At 40.6% G+C, this 20500-nt stretch overlaps 1 protein-coding gene across 3 annotated transcripts in view; it reads right to left on the reverse strand.

The window, feature by feature from the left end:
• Positions 1–369: 369 nt before the first annotated feature.
• Positions 370–20500, reverse strand: part of dgkg (diacylglycerol kinase, gamma) — a 157006-nt gene continuing 136875 nt past the window's right edge. For all 3 annotated transcript variants that reach the window (XM_005746255.2, XM_005746256.2, XM_005746254.2), the window contains 3 exons: positions 5936–6056; positions 4348–4408; positions 370–2299 (listed from right to left, as the gene is read on the reverse strand). In XM_005746255.2, the coding sequence (XP_005746312.1) occupies positions 2201–2299; positions 4348–4408; positions 5936–6056 (281 nt within the window). In that variant the 3' untranslated portion in view covers positions 370–2200. The remainder of the gene's footprint in view (positions 2300–4347; positions 4409–5935; positions 6057–20500) is intronic.

The following is a 20500-nucleotide window of genomic DNA, read 5'->3' on the forward strand; positions in this document are numbered from 1 at the left end:
TTTGTCTGTCAACTGTGACCATAACGTCATCAGGAAAAGGTTATCTCTTGTCACAAATAACGGGGACTGAGGGCAGTTTTCTCATAGACTTCTTCCAGAAGTCTTTTTAAGCCAGAGGAGTCGCCCCCTGCTGGACACCATACCAAATTCAGGTTTAAGGCACTTCGGCATTGACTTCACTTGTCAGACCCAGAGGCTACATTCATCCTACAGTTTCTTTTGATTTATTTGCTGAAACGCTTCTGTCAATATATCGGCCATAAGCTCACATTATTCATTTAGATTTATTGATCTAAAGTATCTTATTGATATCTTATTCCAGTGTTTTTCTCTATTTTTTTTCTATGTAACTTTGCACTGTCCACTGCTGTAACAAAACAAATTTCCCATGCGTGGGACTAATAAAGGTTATCTTATCTTACTCTGATATGCAATCAGCTTTCATTGCAAGGCTGTTGATATAAGATTATTGTAAAAGCTCTGCAAACTAAGTATTTGAACCATGAGATCGTTTTGCCATGAATGGTGCAAAATCGAAAATTTTCCCTGTTCCTTACTCACTGTGTACAAGACCACCTAGGAAGTGAAGGCGACAGGACAGTATATTCAAATGTAACGATCTGCATCAGTGTAGAAAACTGTCTTCAGAGAACAACTGCAGCAGCTCTGCATGGTGAAGAACACTGATCTGAGCCCCTCTAAGCTAAAAATTCCACATTATTAACAGTGATATATTAAAAACACATTTGTGTGTATAGTATACATGACCTACACCTACTTTCCAGAAATATACATATAGTTTGTCTGCACATAAATTATAATATACTTTGCCGTATTTGTTGGAACAGTAATATGGTTACATTCTTTAAACAATGAACTCCATCGTCTCAGGCACACGGCCTTCTGTTTTGACAAATGATGAATCGCACCACATGGCACCTTGCAGTAGTGCCCTACTGGCACTGGGATATGCACTCTGACAGCTTACTTGACATTGTGAATTGATGTTTGACATGTTATTAAGGGTAAGGTTTCAGTGAAGGAGAGATAGACACTCCCTGAAATAGAAGGATAAATTTAGTCCTCTTGTCAATGCTCTGGTAAATAAAAACCCCAGGGGCCCTGCTCTTATGCCCTTGAGGGGATTTATCCCAGTCCTCTAGAAGCATGCACAGTGGCTGCTGTTGATTTGATCTTTATCATAGTGATGGTGTGCAGCCACAGATGACAAATGAGCGCTCTGAGAAAGCAAAGATGAACTAGAGTGTCTCTAAGCTCTACTTTTAGTCTAGTCTCTAGTTGGTTTATATGGAGACAGCCTGAAGTCTACTTCCAGATCGTCTGCACATCTGCGAATACTGTGGGGTTTTTGTTTGTAGGCCAGTCATGCTAGGAGGCTGAGCTCCCTGCATGTTTCCACCTATTCCAGACCACTGTTACGCCTCAATGCGAACAATCCACAAACAAAATAAGTCAATAATGAATGAGGCTTTCCACTCCTCTCCTTTCCTTGGCTGTACTGTGTTGCTAGTCTGTGGGGACATCCTGGAGTGCGAGCTCTTACAAGCAACCGCTGTTTCATTATTCATAACAAAGAGGTGGATCTTACTCTATTTACTCACTGACCTTGTAAACAGCCACAGCTACTGCCATACCATTCTCACTTTAACCCTGTTTTTCACTGTAGTAGTTTTTCTCATCGTACCAGCTGGTTCCTTTACACCCTCCATCCCCACACAATTACTTCCTTTATTTCTTTTCTGAGCTGTGCAGAAATCCCAACAGCCAAAGTTGTGTTTAGGAGGCAGTGCAGTACTGGTATATGGCTGAGTTTGTTGAGCAGGGGGTGGTTTAGACTGAGAGTCTTAGAAATTGTAAAAGTGGCTGAGACTAAACCCATATTTAAAAGTTTGAGACAAGACTTGGAGGATGATTGTTACACAGGAGTAGGTCGGTACTATATACTGAGAGTCCTCTTGTTTTGTTAGCCATCAGTACAGGTTACTTTGGGAGTCAATTGTCTGTAGGCATCCCAACATGAGGAATTTTCCACTTGTCCGTATTTTATTCCTGTGTTCAAACTGTGTGCAGTGTACCAGTTGGCCCATTTTGCTGCCTGTACAGTGGGCGTGTGTGTATATATGTACTGTATATGTGTGTGTGTGTGTCTGTTTTTTTCATTTGTGTAAATGCTTATGTTCTAATCACGGCTCCGGTTGCGTTTCTTGAAGAAGAAGAAAGGCGTCTTTTGAGGTGGGCCCAGTAAAATGGGCACCTGGTTCTTGTGCGTGATCCTGACCTGCAAAAATCACAGAGAAAGAAATTATAATCTATACGGAAGTGAATGTCTTTGATTTGTTTACCAGGATTTATCTGGTACAGTCATTTCCTGGCTTTTCACACAGACAAATTACCGTGACCTTGCAAATAACTCATATAACACAACAAAGCTCTGTATTTTTCCCTTCTCTGAAGGTCTGCTAAGAAATAAAATGAAAATGTTTGAAATGCTGAGAGAATGAATTGACAGTAATTTACTTCCTCTTGCTGGGATGTTTGATGGCACGACAGTGTTGGAGATTGGGTGTAAGCAGAGGAGGAAGTGGACAGAACTGTTACACGGCAAGTTTACTTTATCAGTTTTAGGGATAAATGCCTATTCACTGAGATACCAGAGAATCTTTAAAAGACCCTAAACTACATCCAGAGAAACACAGTGAAAGTCAAATCTGGTGTAGTGTTTAGTGTGAACATGATAAAGTCAGTTCAACCAACACATTCTCACCTGGAATTTTGGAATTGCAGTCAGAAATTCAGAAAGACAGAATTATACACTCAGATAGTTTAATTAGTGGTTCTGCAGTATGTTTGAACTTGATTCTGTTTGGCCACAGCATAAGAAAGATTTGGATTTGACCAATCAATGGGACGATGGGAAACTCCAAGGAACTCAGTGAAGATGGAAGAACTATTGTAGAATTCCACAAGTTAGAAAGCTCTCTTGGAGCCATTTATTACCAACTCCAGATTTGATTAACATCAGATCAAATTGTATTTAAGTACAAGTTATTTAGAATTGTCACCACTTTGATTGAACCGTCACCCTCAGATGATCTAGAGGAACAAGCCAGGAAACACCGAGGCTCAAAAATGCCATGACCTGAAAGCTGCTGGAACACTTGCATCACCGTCCACAGTGAAGCGAGTTTTACGTCAGACGAGACAAAGATTTAGCCATTTGGCCACATTGATGAGGTAAATTTGAATAAGTAATGGTGAAGGTGGTTTGGAACGGTTTTGCTGCCAGTGGTACTAGTACATTGCACAAAGTAATGAAGACGGAGGACTACCTCCAAATTCTTCAAATCCACCTCAGTTCAGCAGCTTGGCAGCTGAAACTTGGACACAACTGAGTGCTTCAACAGAACAATGATTTCAAACACACATTTAAACTGGTTTTATCACCTCACTAGAACTTGGGCTGGTTCACCAACCACACTTGCTCTACCTTCATTCCCACCACAGCAATTAGGTTACTGTCATGCTTTGTTTCTTTGCGCGTCACCTGACTCGCACGAGGCCGGACCAGAACAGTCACAGATCCACAAAATAACTGCGCTATGCCTGCTGCGCCTGCCAGGTACAAACTCAGTCATTGGGGGCTGGGCTGTGTTTCTCCCTCCAGAAAGCACCAAGGCTCAGGCCTGCCATGAACTGGAAACTGCTGGGACACTAGCATCACTGCCCAAAGCGAACCGTGTTTTACATCAGATAAGACAAAGATTTAGCCATATGTGTATTTGGAGAACTAAAGATGAGGCTTTCAAACCTTGGAACACTGTACCAGTTGTCAACCATGGACCCACATATTGAAGGTGGTATGTACTCTATTGCTGTTGTTGTTTGATTTAGTTTGACACATGCACAAGTCTACACAACAGCAAAATAGACCAAAAATAATATTGTCTTTGCTAGATTGTTGTGAAAATTTTGTGAATGGCTGATTTGTTCCTTACCCGTCTCATTGAAGCCTGTGAGGAAATTCTCAGTTGGGCTCATTTACAAATATAGAATATTACTGTACTATTAGCAAATTAGTAATGAAGTGTATAAGAGCAGTCATTTAAACCAGACAGTTGTCTGAACAAATCTGAGCAATGACTTTTCTAAAAAATGAAATTTGACGAAGAATAAAGCAACAGTCTTCCATCAAGGCATCATTCATGCCTATAGTACTTTACGTCATATGGAACGTGGGCCTGAGCAAGTGCAGTTTAAATCTTAATTCTAGTGATTGATTTAAACTGTAGTGCTGGCACACTGTGGTGTAGTGGTGTTCAGTCTCACCGTGCAGGGAGGCTGCATCCAGGGCTCACCATCAATCTGCATTGGTAGCCGTCGGGACGTCCTGTGAAGAGACATCAGAGGGATGAAGAACAAGAAAGAGTGGGCAGAGGGCAGAGACAGTGAGAGTGGAAGACGAGAGGGCAGGGTGGGGTTGGGGGTTATGAGGGTCACACACACCTCTGAGGCCTGTTAACACTGTCCTAGGACAGGGTGAGACACTGCACCCTCTGTTCCCATGAGACCCTTTCCCAGACAAACTCCCACTCTTTAAACTCACACAACTACTGTACACACACACACACGCACGCACACACACACAGACACACACACACAGAGTTGGTTTAGGACTTTCAGGCATGCCTCTGTGACTGGAGAAACACAGTGTGGGAGAATGACTGGGATGAATGCCCCTTTAATTCTGGTCTAGGAAAATATTAGTGGTGGTTTATTGAACAAGTGAGAGAACAACTTGTAATGTCACTTCTTTGCTGCAGTAACTGGCACACTAGGCATGTTAAATGGGCCAAGCGACGAGATCATTCTTTGGATAAAATAAAGTGTAAAAGCAAAAAGCAATCCACAATACAATTTCAGTAAATGGACTCACATTTATGGCACTTTTACCCTCTCACTGAACACTCACAGCACTGAGTGCTGCGTAGACTACTAAGTGTATTTGAATTTGCACCGAATCATATCCAGTTAATTCTTTACTGCACTGACTTCTAACAGTTATTGAACAGTAAGTTAGGTGCATTTACATCTTTTTTTGGAAGAATTTTTTTAAATGACATATTTTGATATGTAATGATAGGTTAAGGCCTTCACTGATGATGACTTTGACATCAGAGGGTTAATAAGAATGACAAACTGTGTTTTTTGTGCAGCAACAGTGCGTCAAAGATTGTTTGCACAAACAAATAATGTTTTTGTTTGTGGGAAAAATCAGCTCGATCATTAATTATAGGCCACACATGACATGAGTCTGCACAGACTCACATGGATATGGGCAGATGGCATTTACACAATTCAGAACCACAATTAACATTCATCAGCCTGAGATAATATCTTCCCCACCATGAGACATCAGCTGAACAGCCTCAAGGTTCTCTATAAATACACAAAGAAGAATAAGGGTTCACTAGTGTAGCATCTTCATTTTTCTGCGTAATTGGAAAACCTGCAAGGAAACCCAAATCTAGCTATGAGAACTCCAAACTACAGCCCATTTGTCAGCCTGCGAGTCAGCCCAGAGCTCCAACAACACTCTTAGCACGACATGCATTTGGAATATATTATTTATTAGCTGCAGGCATGTTATTGTTTGGACACTGCAGGGATTTTAAAATGCACAAAAACACTCGCAAGGAATACATTTTTTATCCTGCATGTATAGGAGATGGATGCAATTGGTGCACCAAGTACAGCTTCCAGTTGGTTGATCAGAAGGAAGATAAAGACAGGCAGGGGTAGTGACACGAGACAAAGGCAGGATGGAGAACGGAGTACAGAAGGTGACAGAAGGGAAGAGGATCATTCAAAGTGGGCACGAAGATGTGAGGAACAGCAGGGAGATAGAGGTGCTGACCTGATGGTGACATTGGCGCACTGAGCCAGCCTGCGTCCTGCGCTCTTCAGCCCAGTGTAGATCTGCCCCATCTCTATAGCCCCCTCCAAGCCAACCACCTCCAGCAGTTGGTCACTAAAGTCTGAATGGTCACAGAGAGAGTATTAGAGACATGGAAACTGTGGCATGATTTTGGAATTTACAAAGAAAATACACATTTTTGGCCGCTTTGGAATACAAATGTGTTCCATTTGAGGCCAAGGTCAAATTTCTCAAGTGACTCAAGGTAACTGCTTGGGGTGCCACAGTAGTGAGAAAAAGCAATTGTTCTTCACTGCAAAGACCTGGATTTAATCTCTGGAAATGATGCTTCCAACTTGGCCCCATCAAACGCAAATGGTAGTGTCAGATATATTTGTATCTTTTAAAGACTTTTAGCAGGATTTTTTGATTAAATGTAAAATTTTATTTTTTAATCCAATTTTCAATATATTTACTTCTTCAGGACTTTAAGAACGACTTTTTCCACCTACTGTGACTGAATGAAGACCTTCGCTTCCAGCCAATCTTAATGCTACAACTAGGACTCCAGGCAGCATGTATGATATTATAGTTGAAGGTGTCAAATGACTAAACTTTGCTTTACTGTGTTTTTTGACATAACAGTGAGTATCACCTCACAACTGCTTGTTTTCAAGGGAACTAAGGAAGAGAAGACATAGCTATGATTAGCACAATATAAACACATTAACACAGTGAAGCTGGAGGATGAACGCTAACTTTTTTCCACTTGATAACAGTTAATGTGAGGGTTCCCGGTGGTCAGGGACAAATGCAATCGCATAGCAGGACGCTGTAAACAGACCAAACTTCAGTCAGAAGAACAACTGAAATAATCCATCCACAATACGTCATTAATTTACTGCTGCATGGGCTGGGCTGTAGTTACATCGTAAGGTTTTAAAAACTGAGCTTTACAATGAACAGTGGTAATAAAACCAAGAGAGGCCGACGGTGATCACTGCAAGATACAAAGCATTAAAACACGTTAAAAACAAAACAGCCTTAATAAACACAAAATAGTTTGGACCTGGAAGCAGGGTTCATCACGTCATCACTTAAAGACCGGATAGCAACTTTCATACACAGCTATGCTACCACCTAGCATGCTTCCAGCTCACCCTGGCCAGATATAACTGAAGTTATTTGTTCTAATAAAACAGACAGCACTAGTAAAGTTACATGTACAGTTTCTATGGCAGCAGGGATTTTGCCATTTAATTTATCATGAAATGACTTCAAACTAGAAAAAACAAAAAACAAAAACAAAACGGTCCCCACAACTTTGGGTTGGAAGAATAAGAAACAAAAATTCTTGCCTTACTCAAACCTTAAAGAAGAAGCACTTGGAGCCCAAACCTCAGCTCACTCTCTGGGCAGTATTGACTTTTATGGCAGAAGTATTGTATTTCCTATAGAGTCATCTTGTTTTCTTTGATCTTTTTAAGCACAATTTAAGACATTTGTAGTGCAGTAAGAACCAAAGGGCAGGCTTTTGTTATTTGCCCTGTTGAAATCGATTTGAATATACTGGACATCATTTTGAGAAGAGTTACTTTTTAATTAGCTGGAGAAATAAAGACAAAGGCAGATGTGAAATGGAACAGTGTTATTAGAGATCAAATGCAAACTATAATGTGATATTTAGAATCCTCATACATCGTTCCTTGTCTGGTATTAAGACACATAGTTTTAAATACCTTTGTGTGGCTTTATTATCACTTTGACCAGATCGATCTACAGACCTTAAAGGGGAGTTCAGAGGTCAAATGATATTTTAAATCCTTAGATGGCACTTTTTATATGTTGACAATGTACAAAGCACAGTTGAAAGGATCATAGTTTCTAGGTTATAAGCAAATATATCATTACGTTGACCTTGAAGACCTTTGTTGATGTAAGCCAAATTTTAATGGGTTGTTAACATGAGCCCACTCTACACCCCTACAAAATCAGAATTCATTCAAATCTTTTCAAGCTATATTTGGTAACATTGGCATGTCTTTTCAAGACAGTAGTCATAGCAGCACTAAGGCTGTTTATGCAGGCTATTAAAACTTCAAAAAACTTCAAAAACGGGCAAGCAGCTGATTAAATTAGAACATTAATGCTGTTGCTGCACAGTTGGTGTGGTTGGTATGTTTTTTTTGGGCTGGTGGGAACAAAAAAGCCCCCAGAAAAATAGCCAAGAGTAGTTAGCAGCGTGTGGATCCACTGAAAGGGAAGTTTCCACAGTATCTTTCCTGTAATGCTGCACAGGATACTGCCCGTTTGTTATTATTCATAACAGTAAATTATTCATAACATCCAGTGAAGTTGCAGCCTAGCTAGTGCGATAACCCTTGTAATCATTTATGTCTATAAGCTTTTTATGATACCAGAAAAAAATAAATACACATTAAAGGCATTAGAGGCACCGGGAACTGGTGTCCATCACTGGACTTACATTGCTCCTAATGACGTGGGAGACTCTCAGTGGTAAAATACATCCTGTAAGAGTTGAGTCACATGATGGAAATGCTCTGCACCAGCACTTCTTTGTAGTCTTTTTCTTGTGTATTTATTGTTTTGATATCTAAAGTAAATGGACTGATTCTTATATAGCACTTTTCGTAGTACTCACAGTGCTCTTTACAACATGCCACATTCACCCAAGCACTTTCTTTATAAATAGTGCTTTCGAAGTACATTCACACTCCAATGGATGCATTGGAGAGCAACTTGGGGTTAGCACCTTGCCCAAGGATACTTGATATGAAGACTGGAGGAGCCAGGGATCGAATCACCAACCTTCAGATCAGTAGATGACCTGCTCTACCTTCTGAGCTACAGTCATGTCAGTTTTAGAAAACAAATGTGTTGTTCCTACCTACTGTGGATTAAAATGAACCTGTATGGCTAATACAGACATGCATTGTGAGTGTAAGTGTTAATGTATATAAAATAAACATAAACATGAGAATCCAGGGATTGACTCAGATTTGGTCTCAAGGGTAGCTCGAGGAACCTCAGTCATCATCTCTGATCAGTTCATCGTTGTTCACAGTTTGACAAAATCGTCACTACAGTAGGGTCAGAGCTGGCACACGCAATTAACAGTCCACACACTCTTATCCTTGCTTACAGTACTCTGTTTATAGTAACCATTATCCTTAATGTAAATATGTAAGAAAAAAATGGTTTCTGTTCTGTGTCCTGTTTGTTTGTATATGTGTCTTTCTGGCTGCTGTTACAACCAAATTTCCCCTTGTGGGACAATTAAAGGATTATTCTATTCCTTTCACTGTGTCTCTCCCAAACATTAGACATGTGACAGCAAAAACAAGCAGACCTGGTTAAATAATGCGCTACACAAAGTGCGCCCTGTCACTTCTGAGACTGTGAACGCTTTAGCAGGCCGTGGCTCTTCATCAAACCTTCTGCCGGGCTTTTCCCTTTTCTGTTCTCACTGTGCTCGACAGGTGCGAGGCCTTACAGTCAATATTTACAGACATGATCTTAAAGGTCATTGATGATGTCATTTGACATTTCACTTTCACTTCACATAGCTTTTAAAGGATCCACCGGGATTGGGGGAATTATGCGTCTGAGTGGCCCGGCAGCAATTTTGCATGTTTTACAAATTGTTGTGAATGATTTGTGTTCAGAGTCAGTGTGATAATTTGTGAGGCGCTACAGCAGAATTTGTGCTGGTGGCAATTTTGTCTGCACTAATAAAATGAGGCGGCTTACAGATCACAGAGGAACAAGAACCAAGCTGAAGAACTTTGACTTTTATTTATTTTGTGTTTATACTTAATAACAATAATAATAATAATGATAACGGAAAGTGGATAGTGTGGTTTGGGCACAAAAAATAGACTGCATTGAGTCATATCCCACCTTCTGTAACCTCCGTGGCTAATCATGCAGGCTAGTGTGGCGCGCTCAGAGTTGATTAACTTTATTCAGGCAGGCAGGCAGGTGCCAGCTGAACACCTGAGCACGCTGCAGTCATTGCTCATGCATACAAAAGGCACTGGGTTTCTCCTGAGTGCCTTTATGCTGTTGCACTGACTCAACAGCTTAAAATGTCAGTCGAAGCCTCCGCTAAATATCTGCAAAGGTTGAATATTCCAAATGTTAATGGTGGGGAAAAGGTACAAAAAATCAAAGTACAAAGAGAGTAGATAAATAATGTTTGATGTGAAGGCTCCAGCAAAGTTTGCTTCTGTGCACGAGTGAAGAACAAATGTCTGCCAACAGCACCCACAGAGTGCGTCGAACCGTTCTTCGAGCATCTCACTCCAGCAGCCAGCCTACAAAGCTGAAACTGTTAGGGCTCCGTCTGTCTGATACGGTCTGAACAATGTTTAATAATTTCCTAATTTCGTCAGACCCTGCTGGTTTTATTTCAAAATACAAACAGGAAGTGCTCGTGTTTCTTCTTTGCTCTGAAGAGGAAATGGGCTTGGCAAAAGGCCACAGGACTCAAAACAAGTCTCATAAAATTTCATGTGTGGAAGATTTTACAAAAGAAGGTGGTGCAGTATGTAACCTGTCTACTGATGACTTCATTTGAATTGTCATGTTGACTGAAGGATTTTGGAGTCACTAGTTCATCATCTAAAACTTAGGTTTCTAGCAGTATTGAAAATAAATCATTTTGTAGAAATAACATAAAAATTGTCTAATGAAATTTTCTTTGTATCATTTTTGATTTTCATTAACCTGTCAGTAATGACATTAGATCATGAATATATCACAGATGAAGGAAAAGACCTGATAAGTCATTAAAAACATTCTAGTAACAAATCTTATGGATCTTATTAATTGCTAATATAGATTTACAGTTTGAGGGTAAAAAGCTCCACTGTGGACTGGAACTGGTTTTGCAACATTTCTCATCTTGCTTTTTGCATCTACTTAAAAAAAAGAATAGTTACCAGTTCTTTGGTGAAATTAGAATACCTGCTGAGTAATGCAAGCACTCCCATGTGTTGGTGCATGTGTGGTATTTGCAAAGTGCTCCAAAGACGATGACGACGATGATGATTATAAGAGTTTATCGGGGAAAACGTCTGTGCTGACTCACTGGTACTCTTTAATATTTAAGAGGACAATTCAAAAGAAAATGTCAGAGCAGAGTAAAGAGTGCACATTTAGAAATCACTCAAAGACTTTATTTCAGTTTTGTGAGTCCCGGCAAGGATTAAAAGCCTGCCTGTAAATGCATTTGTGAAATTCATGTGAGGAAAAGAAGTGAGTCTTTCATTATGTTCATTACGTGCAAATATGTGTGTTAATATAAAAATTTAAAAGATATTTATGTTAAAATTGGGAAATTTCGGCTGCAAAGTGTGTGTGTGTGTGTGTGTGGGGGGGGGGGGCAGAATTTTGTGCTTAATTTGAGGGTTTTATTAATCTGTTACTGGCACTAATTAGCAAACAAAATGTGTTTGCGTGCTACATCAACATCTTTAAGAACGAAACTAGCTCGCCGGTGCATTAGTGGTTCTCTGTGTCAGGGACTGGGTGCAGCTTGGCAGGGCCTGGTTCCCCTGGCTCAGTCGGGCCCCTTCCAGGGTGTGGAGGGCACTTGGATCTCGGGTCTCAGGGCCGGGGGCTCGGTCCGCTCTGTTGTAGTCGGAAGCCGGAGGATCCTGGGGGCTTGTGGCTGCGGCCCCCTGTGGCTTCTGCACTGTGGCTGCTGGGTGAACCAACCCCCCACCACCAGGCCCCTGGTGGGCCTCTAGATCTCCTCCATGCCTGCTTCATGTCCTGGAGGACAGGGCTATGGCTCCCCACACCCACTATTAGACACTTACATGGACAAACCTTACGAATACAAGTCTGCTCACACACACTGGCGTGTGACAAGACAGAGACAGAACATCAGTCAGTATCAGTCTGCGATTGAATGGAGTCCAGTTGGCAATTACATGCCATCTGAGATAATACGGTGATGGGTTTGAAACAGAAATTCGTAAATTCCTCCATAAATAATGGAATTGACTGAAAGTCCAGAGGCAGAGAGTGTTGAATGCTAAACTTCTGTGTGAGCAGATGGTTGCCACAACTACTTGCTGAATATGAAAAAATACTTGTTTTGTCTTGTTTTGCTGTTGTTCTTTTTTACCTCTTTGCATAGAAGTTACTATCCCATTTTTACTCTGATGTGACTGAACTATCAGAAACCTCCACTCATAGCTGCATCCTTAAACTGTATGGGTACAGTGCACAGACACACATATTGGCTAATTAGTGGAAAATAACACCAAAACAACTGGAGGCAGTGGACCACACAGCAGTCCATGTTATTTGTCAGATAATTACATTAAAATGCTCCAAAAGTTACTGAACTGGTCAAGGGATTCAGTTCAGTGACTGCACTGTTAATGAGGTCTCGCAGATACAGTTGCCTGTTTTGCTATGTTTATTCAAAAAGCAATCTAACAAGAAGTAAACAGATCAGTTTACAAACAAAAAGCATACTGAAAGGGCCAGCCGTCTCATTGACTTCATGAGTCTGAGCGTAGCTGTGGCTTTGGGGGATATTACACAGCTTTGGTGTTGGCTTTGACACATACATGGGTGTAATACCAAGTACATGCAGTGATTGAAAGTGTGGTGATGGCTAACTGTTTTTATTGATGCTAGAGTGCATAGAATAGAAGTTCTGCAGAGTTAGCTAGTACACTAATACAGCTGGAACATCTATGGTGACAAATACAGATTTAGATGCAGAAAAAGAACGAGTAGTAGACACATATAAGCCACGTCAGCTGTCACCACCACACATCTCTCTTTAAACAATATCAATAAATACATGACAAAGTCTCAAATTATCATCTCGAAGTTGTAGCAGAGCAGGCAGGGGTTTATTCCTTTAGCTGCCCAAAGCAGAAAAACTGTATTTGAAGGAAAAATCTGTTCACCTGATACGTTTTGTGTGTTTGCCCTTTACAAACCTTTATGGAAGCTAAGCGGTACTTGGCTACTGAATGTTCCAAGCTGTAAAAAAGTGAGAGATTATCATTGCAATCAACCCTCTTAACATCTCTGAATGTACTTACTTCCTAATAAATACATTGTTAAATTCTAGATATTTCTTAAATATGTCCATAAAATGTCTACAGTTAATGGCAATTTTAACTTCTACTACAATCTGCACTGTGTGAAATTGAGTTGTCCTTCTCACTGCATCATTGCAAATGCAATTATATGATGTTACACAATGTTAAATATAGAAACAGTTGGAAAAATGGACTCCCCTCATGTCTCACAGTGGTTTGGTCTTCAGGCTGTCATTCTTTGCTAAGCTCACCTTTTGCAAGCATGTAAAGGTTTTGGTATATAACACGTTGGACATATAATACATTCTTCTTTATTCTACCACTTACAAAAAAAATTATTTACAGTTCAAATCCAGTACAAATTCATCTGTCTCACTACAGAACGCTTAGTTCCCAGAAAACATTCTCAGGACAAAATCCCAGTACTCTAAATGACAGCTGTGGCCCCGACCACATGTTCGTGATCCTACATCATCCTGTGACTACATGCTGCTACACAGGCCCAGACACATGCTCGCTGCATACATCGCTCTGCTTCTGCAAAGCTTTCCTGGAAATAATTATAATAGGATTCGACATCCATCGAGAAAAAATGGCACAGTTGGAGACTAGGGGATCAAGAAGCAGGGGCTGGTGAAACAGTGGCCGCACAGCAGATGGGAATTAACTAGAAGTCTGGATGTAAACATGAACATATTGTAGTGTATATTTGGTTTGTGAGGAAAGTTGCAGCCTAGATGTCTCCTGCTAGATTTGAAGAGCTAGAAATTGTCAATGTGACGTGTCCTATTTTTAAAACAGCACTATTTATACATCTCTTTCCTGTTCTAGTATTAAAAATAAAATCCGCTTGCTCGTATGCCCACCTCTACACCTCTACTTCCTCCAAATACCAAAAATGGGCATGCCGTCCTGCCAGTGTCCCAGTGTGAGAGCCTGATGGCAAAATAGCCCACTGTGCTGGTTCTCACCTCACTGATGATTCCCGCCTCATCAGATCTCTATGCGCTTTTGACTCTCAGGCAACCAGCACTGTTACTTTCTCAGTGAGGTAGAGCTAAGAATAGACTAGAACAGCCTCTTACATAACACAGCTACAGTGCATTCTGGGATGGGATGGCATTGCTTTGCCAAGAAGCGGGCAGTGAGAATTGTTGCTGCTGTGCTGCACTATTTTCTCTGCTGTGCAGTCAGTACGAAGCCACAGAAGAGTCATTTTAAACAACGACGCATGTGAAATGCTGATTCTGGGGAATTTTTGAGAAAACCTTATTTTTTCTCTAATGACATGAAAACATCTAAACTGAAAAGATGAGAAAAAAGGAGAAAAAAAGGACAACTATCACACATATTACCCGCTTCATATTTGTATTCTTGGAATCTATTAGAGGAGCTTTGCAAAATATATCTTATATTGGGACTTGATGCAGTCCTACAGTTTACTCTCTCTTTGAAAATAGCTGGTTTAGTTCCCTTCCTCCTAACTTTACGATAGCTCTCTTCTGATTTGCTGCTCTCAATAGCAGAAAGGTCTAAACAGCAAGAGGTTGGGGCCTTAGACAGGGCGAGCTATCGCACAGACATACAAGTCCAGAGGAAAGATCTGTCTGATGTGGAGGATTTAGCATTTGGCACTTTTGGCTCACAGGTACAGGTGCCCAGTATAAATTTGCACATGTTTATCAGCATCCACTATTGTAACTCTGTATAAATATATGGAAATGAATATAAAATATGCTGTAATTGAAGCCTAAATTACATTTTAAGTAGAAAGACTGACATGAAAACTAAAATAAATCTAGCTGTAGTCCACATTTTACAAATAAATGTCACTTTGAGCATTTCTGCAAGGATCAGGTCAGGATATGTTCTACAGTTGTCTTTTCTCACATGTAGTAGCAAACAACCACATTTGGTTACATTCTCACTAGCGAGTGTGGGGATCCTGGCATTGTAAAGAGCGGCTAATGATGCATGAGCAAAGAAAACTTCATACGCTTGTGTGAATTTGGATGCAGCTTTATTGTGATTTGCTTGATTGGGGAGAATTTTTGAGGGAATTTTTTAGTCCCTGCAATTGGCCTGGTGATAAGGACAAGTGGACTTATTGTTCTTCAGAAAGTGTTTTTAACCATGTAGCCTGAAGCTGTTCAGCTGTAGAGCTGTTACTGAAAGAATCTGGGATGTTTTCCAGGTAGGGGTTTGAAAAAATAGCCAAGAGGTTGAGCCATTTAAAAGCGAAAAAAACCGAATTGCCCAAGTATCTTGATTTTTCCAGGAGATTACTGTTTCAAAAGGGCTGCTATTACACTGAACCAGACTTTTACATAATCACAACATTGGATATTTGAATGAGGAGAGTACTGCTGGAAGCTAGAGTTATATTGGCAGTGTCTTTCAGAGTCAATCAGGCCTTAAAATGTTTAAAAAACCCACAAAAACTCCACAAGCGTCTGATGGCTGAGGTCTCTTTTGATACCACGAGTCCACAGCATCTACCAGCATCTTTTCAGCAATCACTTTGGGGGACCAAAAGAAAACTGAGACAATCCTCCTTTGTTATTGTTTTCTTGGTAAAGCAGAGAGGAAAACAGAGCAGTGTGAGATTGCATAACTCCATCAAGAAGTCAAATTCCCTCCACGCACGAGTCGAACCTGATATCTCAACTAGTTTGTGATATGTTCTTAAAAATGTCAAGATGGTGTTTCCCAATCTGTTTATTTTAGCTTGAAACTATTCAAAATACATCCAAAACATCAATGCCGAACCTTACTGGTGGTAAAACCTCACACACAATCATTTCTGAATGGTTTTGCTGACTTTAAGGAGCTCGTCACTTTTGTTCTCATCTGAGTAATGAGCTATTTATACCAAGAGATTATTTACAGTTTCCTTTCTGAAATAGCTGCAGCTTTCGTTTTGCATCAGCTAGAGGTGTGGGACTATAATTATAAGCAGACATATTTGTGTATCCTTCCTCCACCCACTTTCTCTCCTTCTCTCCTTCCCTCAACTGCCGGCCTGTTATTGTCTCAGGGTGGTCGGAGTTATGGCAGATGGTCAAGAGGAACTGCGGCTCACCTCGCCAGACCCAGCAGAGGTAAAGGTACAGGGGAGAGCACTTGGCCGTTTGACAAAGAACACTATGTTACTATGATCCAGTACAAAAATACATACACGCAGCCTGCTACTGAATCCTTGCCTGGACGTGTCAGGACCCAGATGGTAAAATTTCATATTTCGGTCCCAGCATTGTCCAGATACAAACAGCCATGAGAATTTTTCCAGACGGGAGAAAAACAAGCGTGGGAAAGAACACTTTATATTCCTCTTCAATTTTAATAAGCTTATAGAAATGTGTCATGTTTTCCATTCCCAGGAGAACGACAGTGATCGCCTCTTGTACAAGTTGTCATTCATTAACTTTGAGTAAATGTATCACTGAAAGGTCATCCGCTCTCCACCATACACTGAGCAGCTCTCCAACTTCATACAGGAACTATTTCCAGCCACACAGACTGGTGGGGGTGATCAGAGTAATTATACTCTGCTGTTTCTGTTATGTGAGAACACAACAATATGCAGTGTGGATGCAATTCTCCTAAAAATAGAGTCCTTTGTGGTGTGTCACAGCTGGACTCCTGTTGCGCAGAGTGGGCGGGAGATGTGGCGGTGGAATTGTGGGTCTTGGGAAGCAGGGAAAGAAGAACGAAGAGGTAAGGGGAGGGAGAGAACTCCGATGTGAAGGGTGGATGAGGAGAGGCACAGTGTCGGACAAATGGGGAAAGAAAACAAATGAGTCATGAATGGAGGCCAGAATATACCTGAACTAGCAGCTTTCAGCAGTGACTACATCCTGTCATTGTCAAGCTAATTGTGTATGTCACTGAATAAGGATTTATATTACATGACTCATACGACGGAGTAGTTTCCAACACTACTACAGCCACAAGCCACATTTTCTGTGACGTGGGGTTTAATCTTGAGCAAACAGTCTATAGTTTTAAGGTAAATAGAGAATGCCAACAGCTACTTTAGCCCCTGTAGCGACTAGGAACACAGACTTTGATTATTTTAATCAATAAGCTGACGGCAGTTTAAGACTACTTTATTAAACCGTTCTCAGTCTCAAGCTCTCAAATGCTGCTCTTTCGTGAGAAGCTGTTGTGGGTGCTGTAGCTTTGATGCACCTGCTATGGCAATACTAGATCAACAAAAGCAAACAGTTGAATTTGAAACACTGACAGAGGTGCAGACATTACAACACTGGCAACTGTTGGAAGTTTACTTTTATGTTGTTAAACCCACTGTTAATTTCCCTTTCACTTTCTGTTCTGCTAGTTGTAGGCACGGAAATTTCTTTGGTTCGGGGTTAGAGTTATGCTCATAACATAAACTCCGCACCGATATAAAGGTATAACTTCTACATGTACTCTTGAAAAAATGTACCATTAGAAGACTGGAATGAAGACAAGCACTGCTTAGATTACTTATTTACTTGTGTCACCTTATAAAGAATTCGATGGTTCTCTCAGTTTCACCTGACATGCATAGATGTGAAGTTGTGTTTTCATCTGAGTTGAAGGGTGTGTACATTGGTGGTCATGTGGTCACGCTCTTTCACGGGTAGCATGGGGAGCAGCATTTTTTAATTGTGCTTTTGGTACTGAAATTTTGTAATCCATCAGAGCCAAATACTTCAAAGTCCACTAAATACTCCACTTCAAACACTTTTTTTTTCCTATTCATGGCTCTTATTTATAGTCAATTTCGTTAATTTGATCATCTCAGACACACAGAGAAATCTGCCTGCACGTGCCAGTCAGTCAGGAAAAAGGCACAGAAATATGCATTATCAGAATACATGTAAATGTGCCACAGGTGGAATGCTGCTAAACATACTCAAACCTGTGATTTCATTTTGGATTGTGGCATCAATTATACATGTTGGTCACTGATGAATCATAGCTCATGTGCGATCTGTGCGACGCTACAGAAAAGATGAAATCTGGAACTGACAGAAACAAAATAAAAACAGTCAGTCTGTTCAACTGACTGGCTTAAAAAACACAAAAGACTAGAACCATTTGAGGGTCACAGCAAAGTGTTTACATCTGCACTCCAGTTGGCCTCATGTGATGCAAGAAAAAGTTTTAAAAACGTCGGGCGATCCAATATCATGTGTGCATTTCACACGGGCTTCGTGCCACCAAACAGTCATTAAGGTTTGCTCCCGGACTTTCCGACTTTCCTGCACGTCACATCTTTCTGTTCCTTATTTCCCGTCTGCCTGTATTATTCCGCTCTACTATAATAAAAGGATTTTTTATCTTTTTACTGGATGTCACGAGTGTCACAGTTACACTATTAGTTGATCTCACAGTATGTATTTGGCTGTTCCACTGTTCTCTAAACAGAGCAAATTAATCAGTAAAATAAAGTATTTTAGTTGTTTGTTTGTTTTTTTTTCATCAAGCATCCGTCCACCTTCCAGCAAGCAAACAAGCCGATATTCTCCAAGGACTGTTTTATCTAACTGGATTTACTAGTAATGGTAAAATAATTGCATTAACGTGCTGCTACTGATTAATGTTGCCCATTACCCAGCACATTCAGTGTTCATAGTTTCAGTTCCTTTCACGAGAAGCTTGCGTGCCACATGCACATTATGTTTATGCATCCTTTCCAGTGCAATTGGCAGCAGGAAGCTGAGGAAACTTGATCCAAGAGCATAAAGGAAATAAACAGGGGAGGGGGAAGATGGTGCGGAGATAAAAGTGGAGGAGGAGCGTGGTGATGTCCTTCCTACATGAATCCTGTTTCTGTCAGCAGCTCCAGCCCTCACTGTCTTCTCTCACTCAGCTGAATTTATCTCTCCACCTCACACAAAACTTTAATGCTTTATGTCCTCTTTAAATCAGTGAAATTTACACATTGATGTCAGAACAGCAGCCAGACTAGAAGATGAGGTAAGGACAGAAGGAGGCACGTTACAAGATTACCGCTGTAATCCCCTAATTACACTTGGTCCTTATTTTATTTGGGTTGGTCGTGTTGCATGAAGGTGGTGCTACAGTTCTTCCAAAAGTGTAAACTAACTCAACCTGATTTTGTCAATGGGTACCTCACCTGGGGCTGAATTTTTGAGGTGTATCTGAGTGTGAAGTGCTTTATTAGACAGTAAGAGCAGAGAGGTTGTCAGAAGCAAAGGGAGAAAGAGGCTGGCACTGGCATGCAATAAAGGTCTCAGCTGGATGTGAGGTAGGGGCCGCATGCCTCACAGTCGATGCCTTAACCATAAACACATTTTTAACAGTTCTCAGAGCTGCAGGAAAAGTCACTGCAGAAGTGTGAAATCTGTGCTGGGCAGTCAGAAACAAAAAGCCATATTCTAATCTATCTCAAGCAAAATGTTTGCTTCTTAAGGCTTCATCATTCCCGTTCATGAGCTAAAAGGAGAAGGCTATCACAGACATAAGCTAGTTACAACTTATGTCTGTTTCGAACAAGTGGTACAAGAACTGGAGAAATATCGATCACGCACTCCAAGAGTTACATTTTTGCAAACAGAATAATGTTTTCATTTTAATCATTAATAGCAGAACTGTTCAGTATTAACAGAGTATGTCCCCTTTAGGTAATGCTTAAAGAGGACCTACTCTTCCTGCATTTTTCCTCTTGCACTCTGCAAGGGCTTTGAATGATTCATGGTTCAGGTTGTCATCTCTTATACTATAGAAATGACTTTCTTAGTGTTTAGTGTTTTGGCTTGTGGGGATGACTTATACACACACTAAATATGTTTCTTTGTTATTTTGTTTTTTGTTATAATATCTTGTTATTCTTGAAAGCAGTGTTTTTGTGGCCAAATTTACAGGTTTAAATACAACACTATGGAGTTAGCAGGAGGCTAGTCTGCCACATGTGTGGTGAATATTCACAGAGATGTGAGAGCAGAAAAAAAGTGTCTTGAACAGCAACTTGTAACCTGATCTGTTGGCTCGCAGAGAATATTAAAACACTGACCGTGTATAATATGAACAAGGACATCCACCGTTGTAACATAATATATATGACAGAGAATAAAGAAAAGTGTGGGTCCCCTTTCAATTAAACAACTCAAGTGACTATTATTTATTATTGTTGTATTATTTAGCATGAAATCATAGAACGTAGACCAGAGTAGCAAAGGTGGTGAATCACAGGACTGAAGTTTCATCACTGGGGTTACAAGCACCCACCCTCTCTCTGGGTGACCCTGGCTGATTGCATTATCTACAGCAAATTGATTTAAAAGCTTTAGTTTATTGTGCCACAGAAGGCAACTGCCATAAACAGTTAATAGTATGATAAACAAGCAGCATAGACAGCGACAGAGGTCACACACACACACACACACACACACACACACACACACACACACACACACACACACACACACACACACACACACACACACACACACACACA

Source organism: Pundamilia nyererei, unplaced genomic scaffold, assembly GCF_000239375.1.
Source record: "Pundamilia nyererei isolate P.nyererei 1_Seehausen unplaced genomic scaffold, PunNye1.0 scaffold00176, whole genome shotgun sequence".
Lineage (NCBI taxonomy): Eukaryota > Metazoa > Chordata > Actinopteri > Cichliformes > Cichlidae > Pundamilia > Pundamilia nyererei.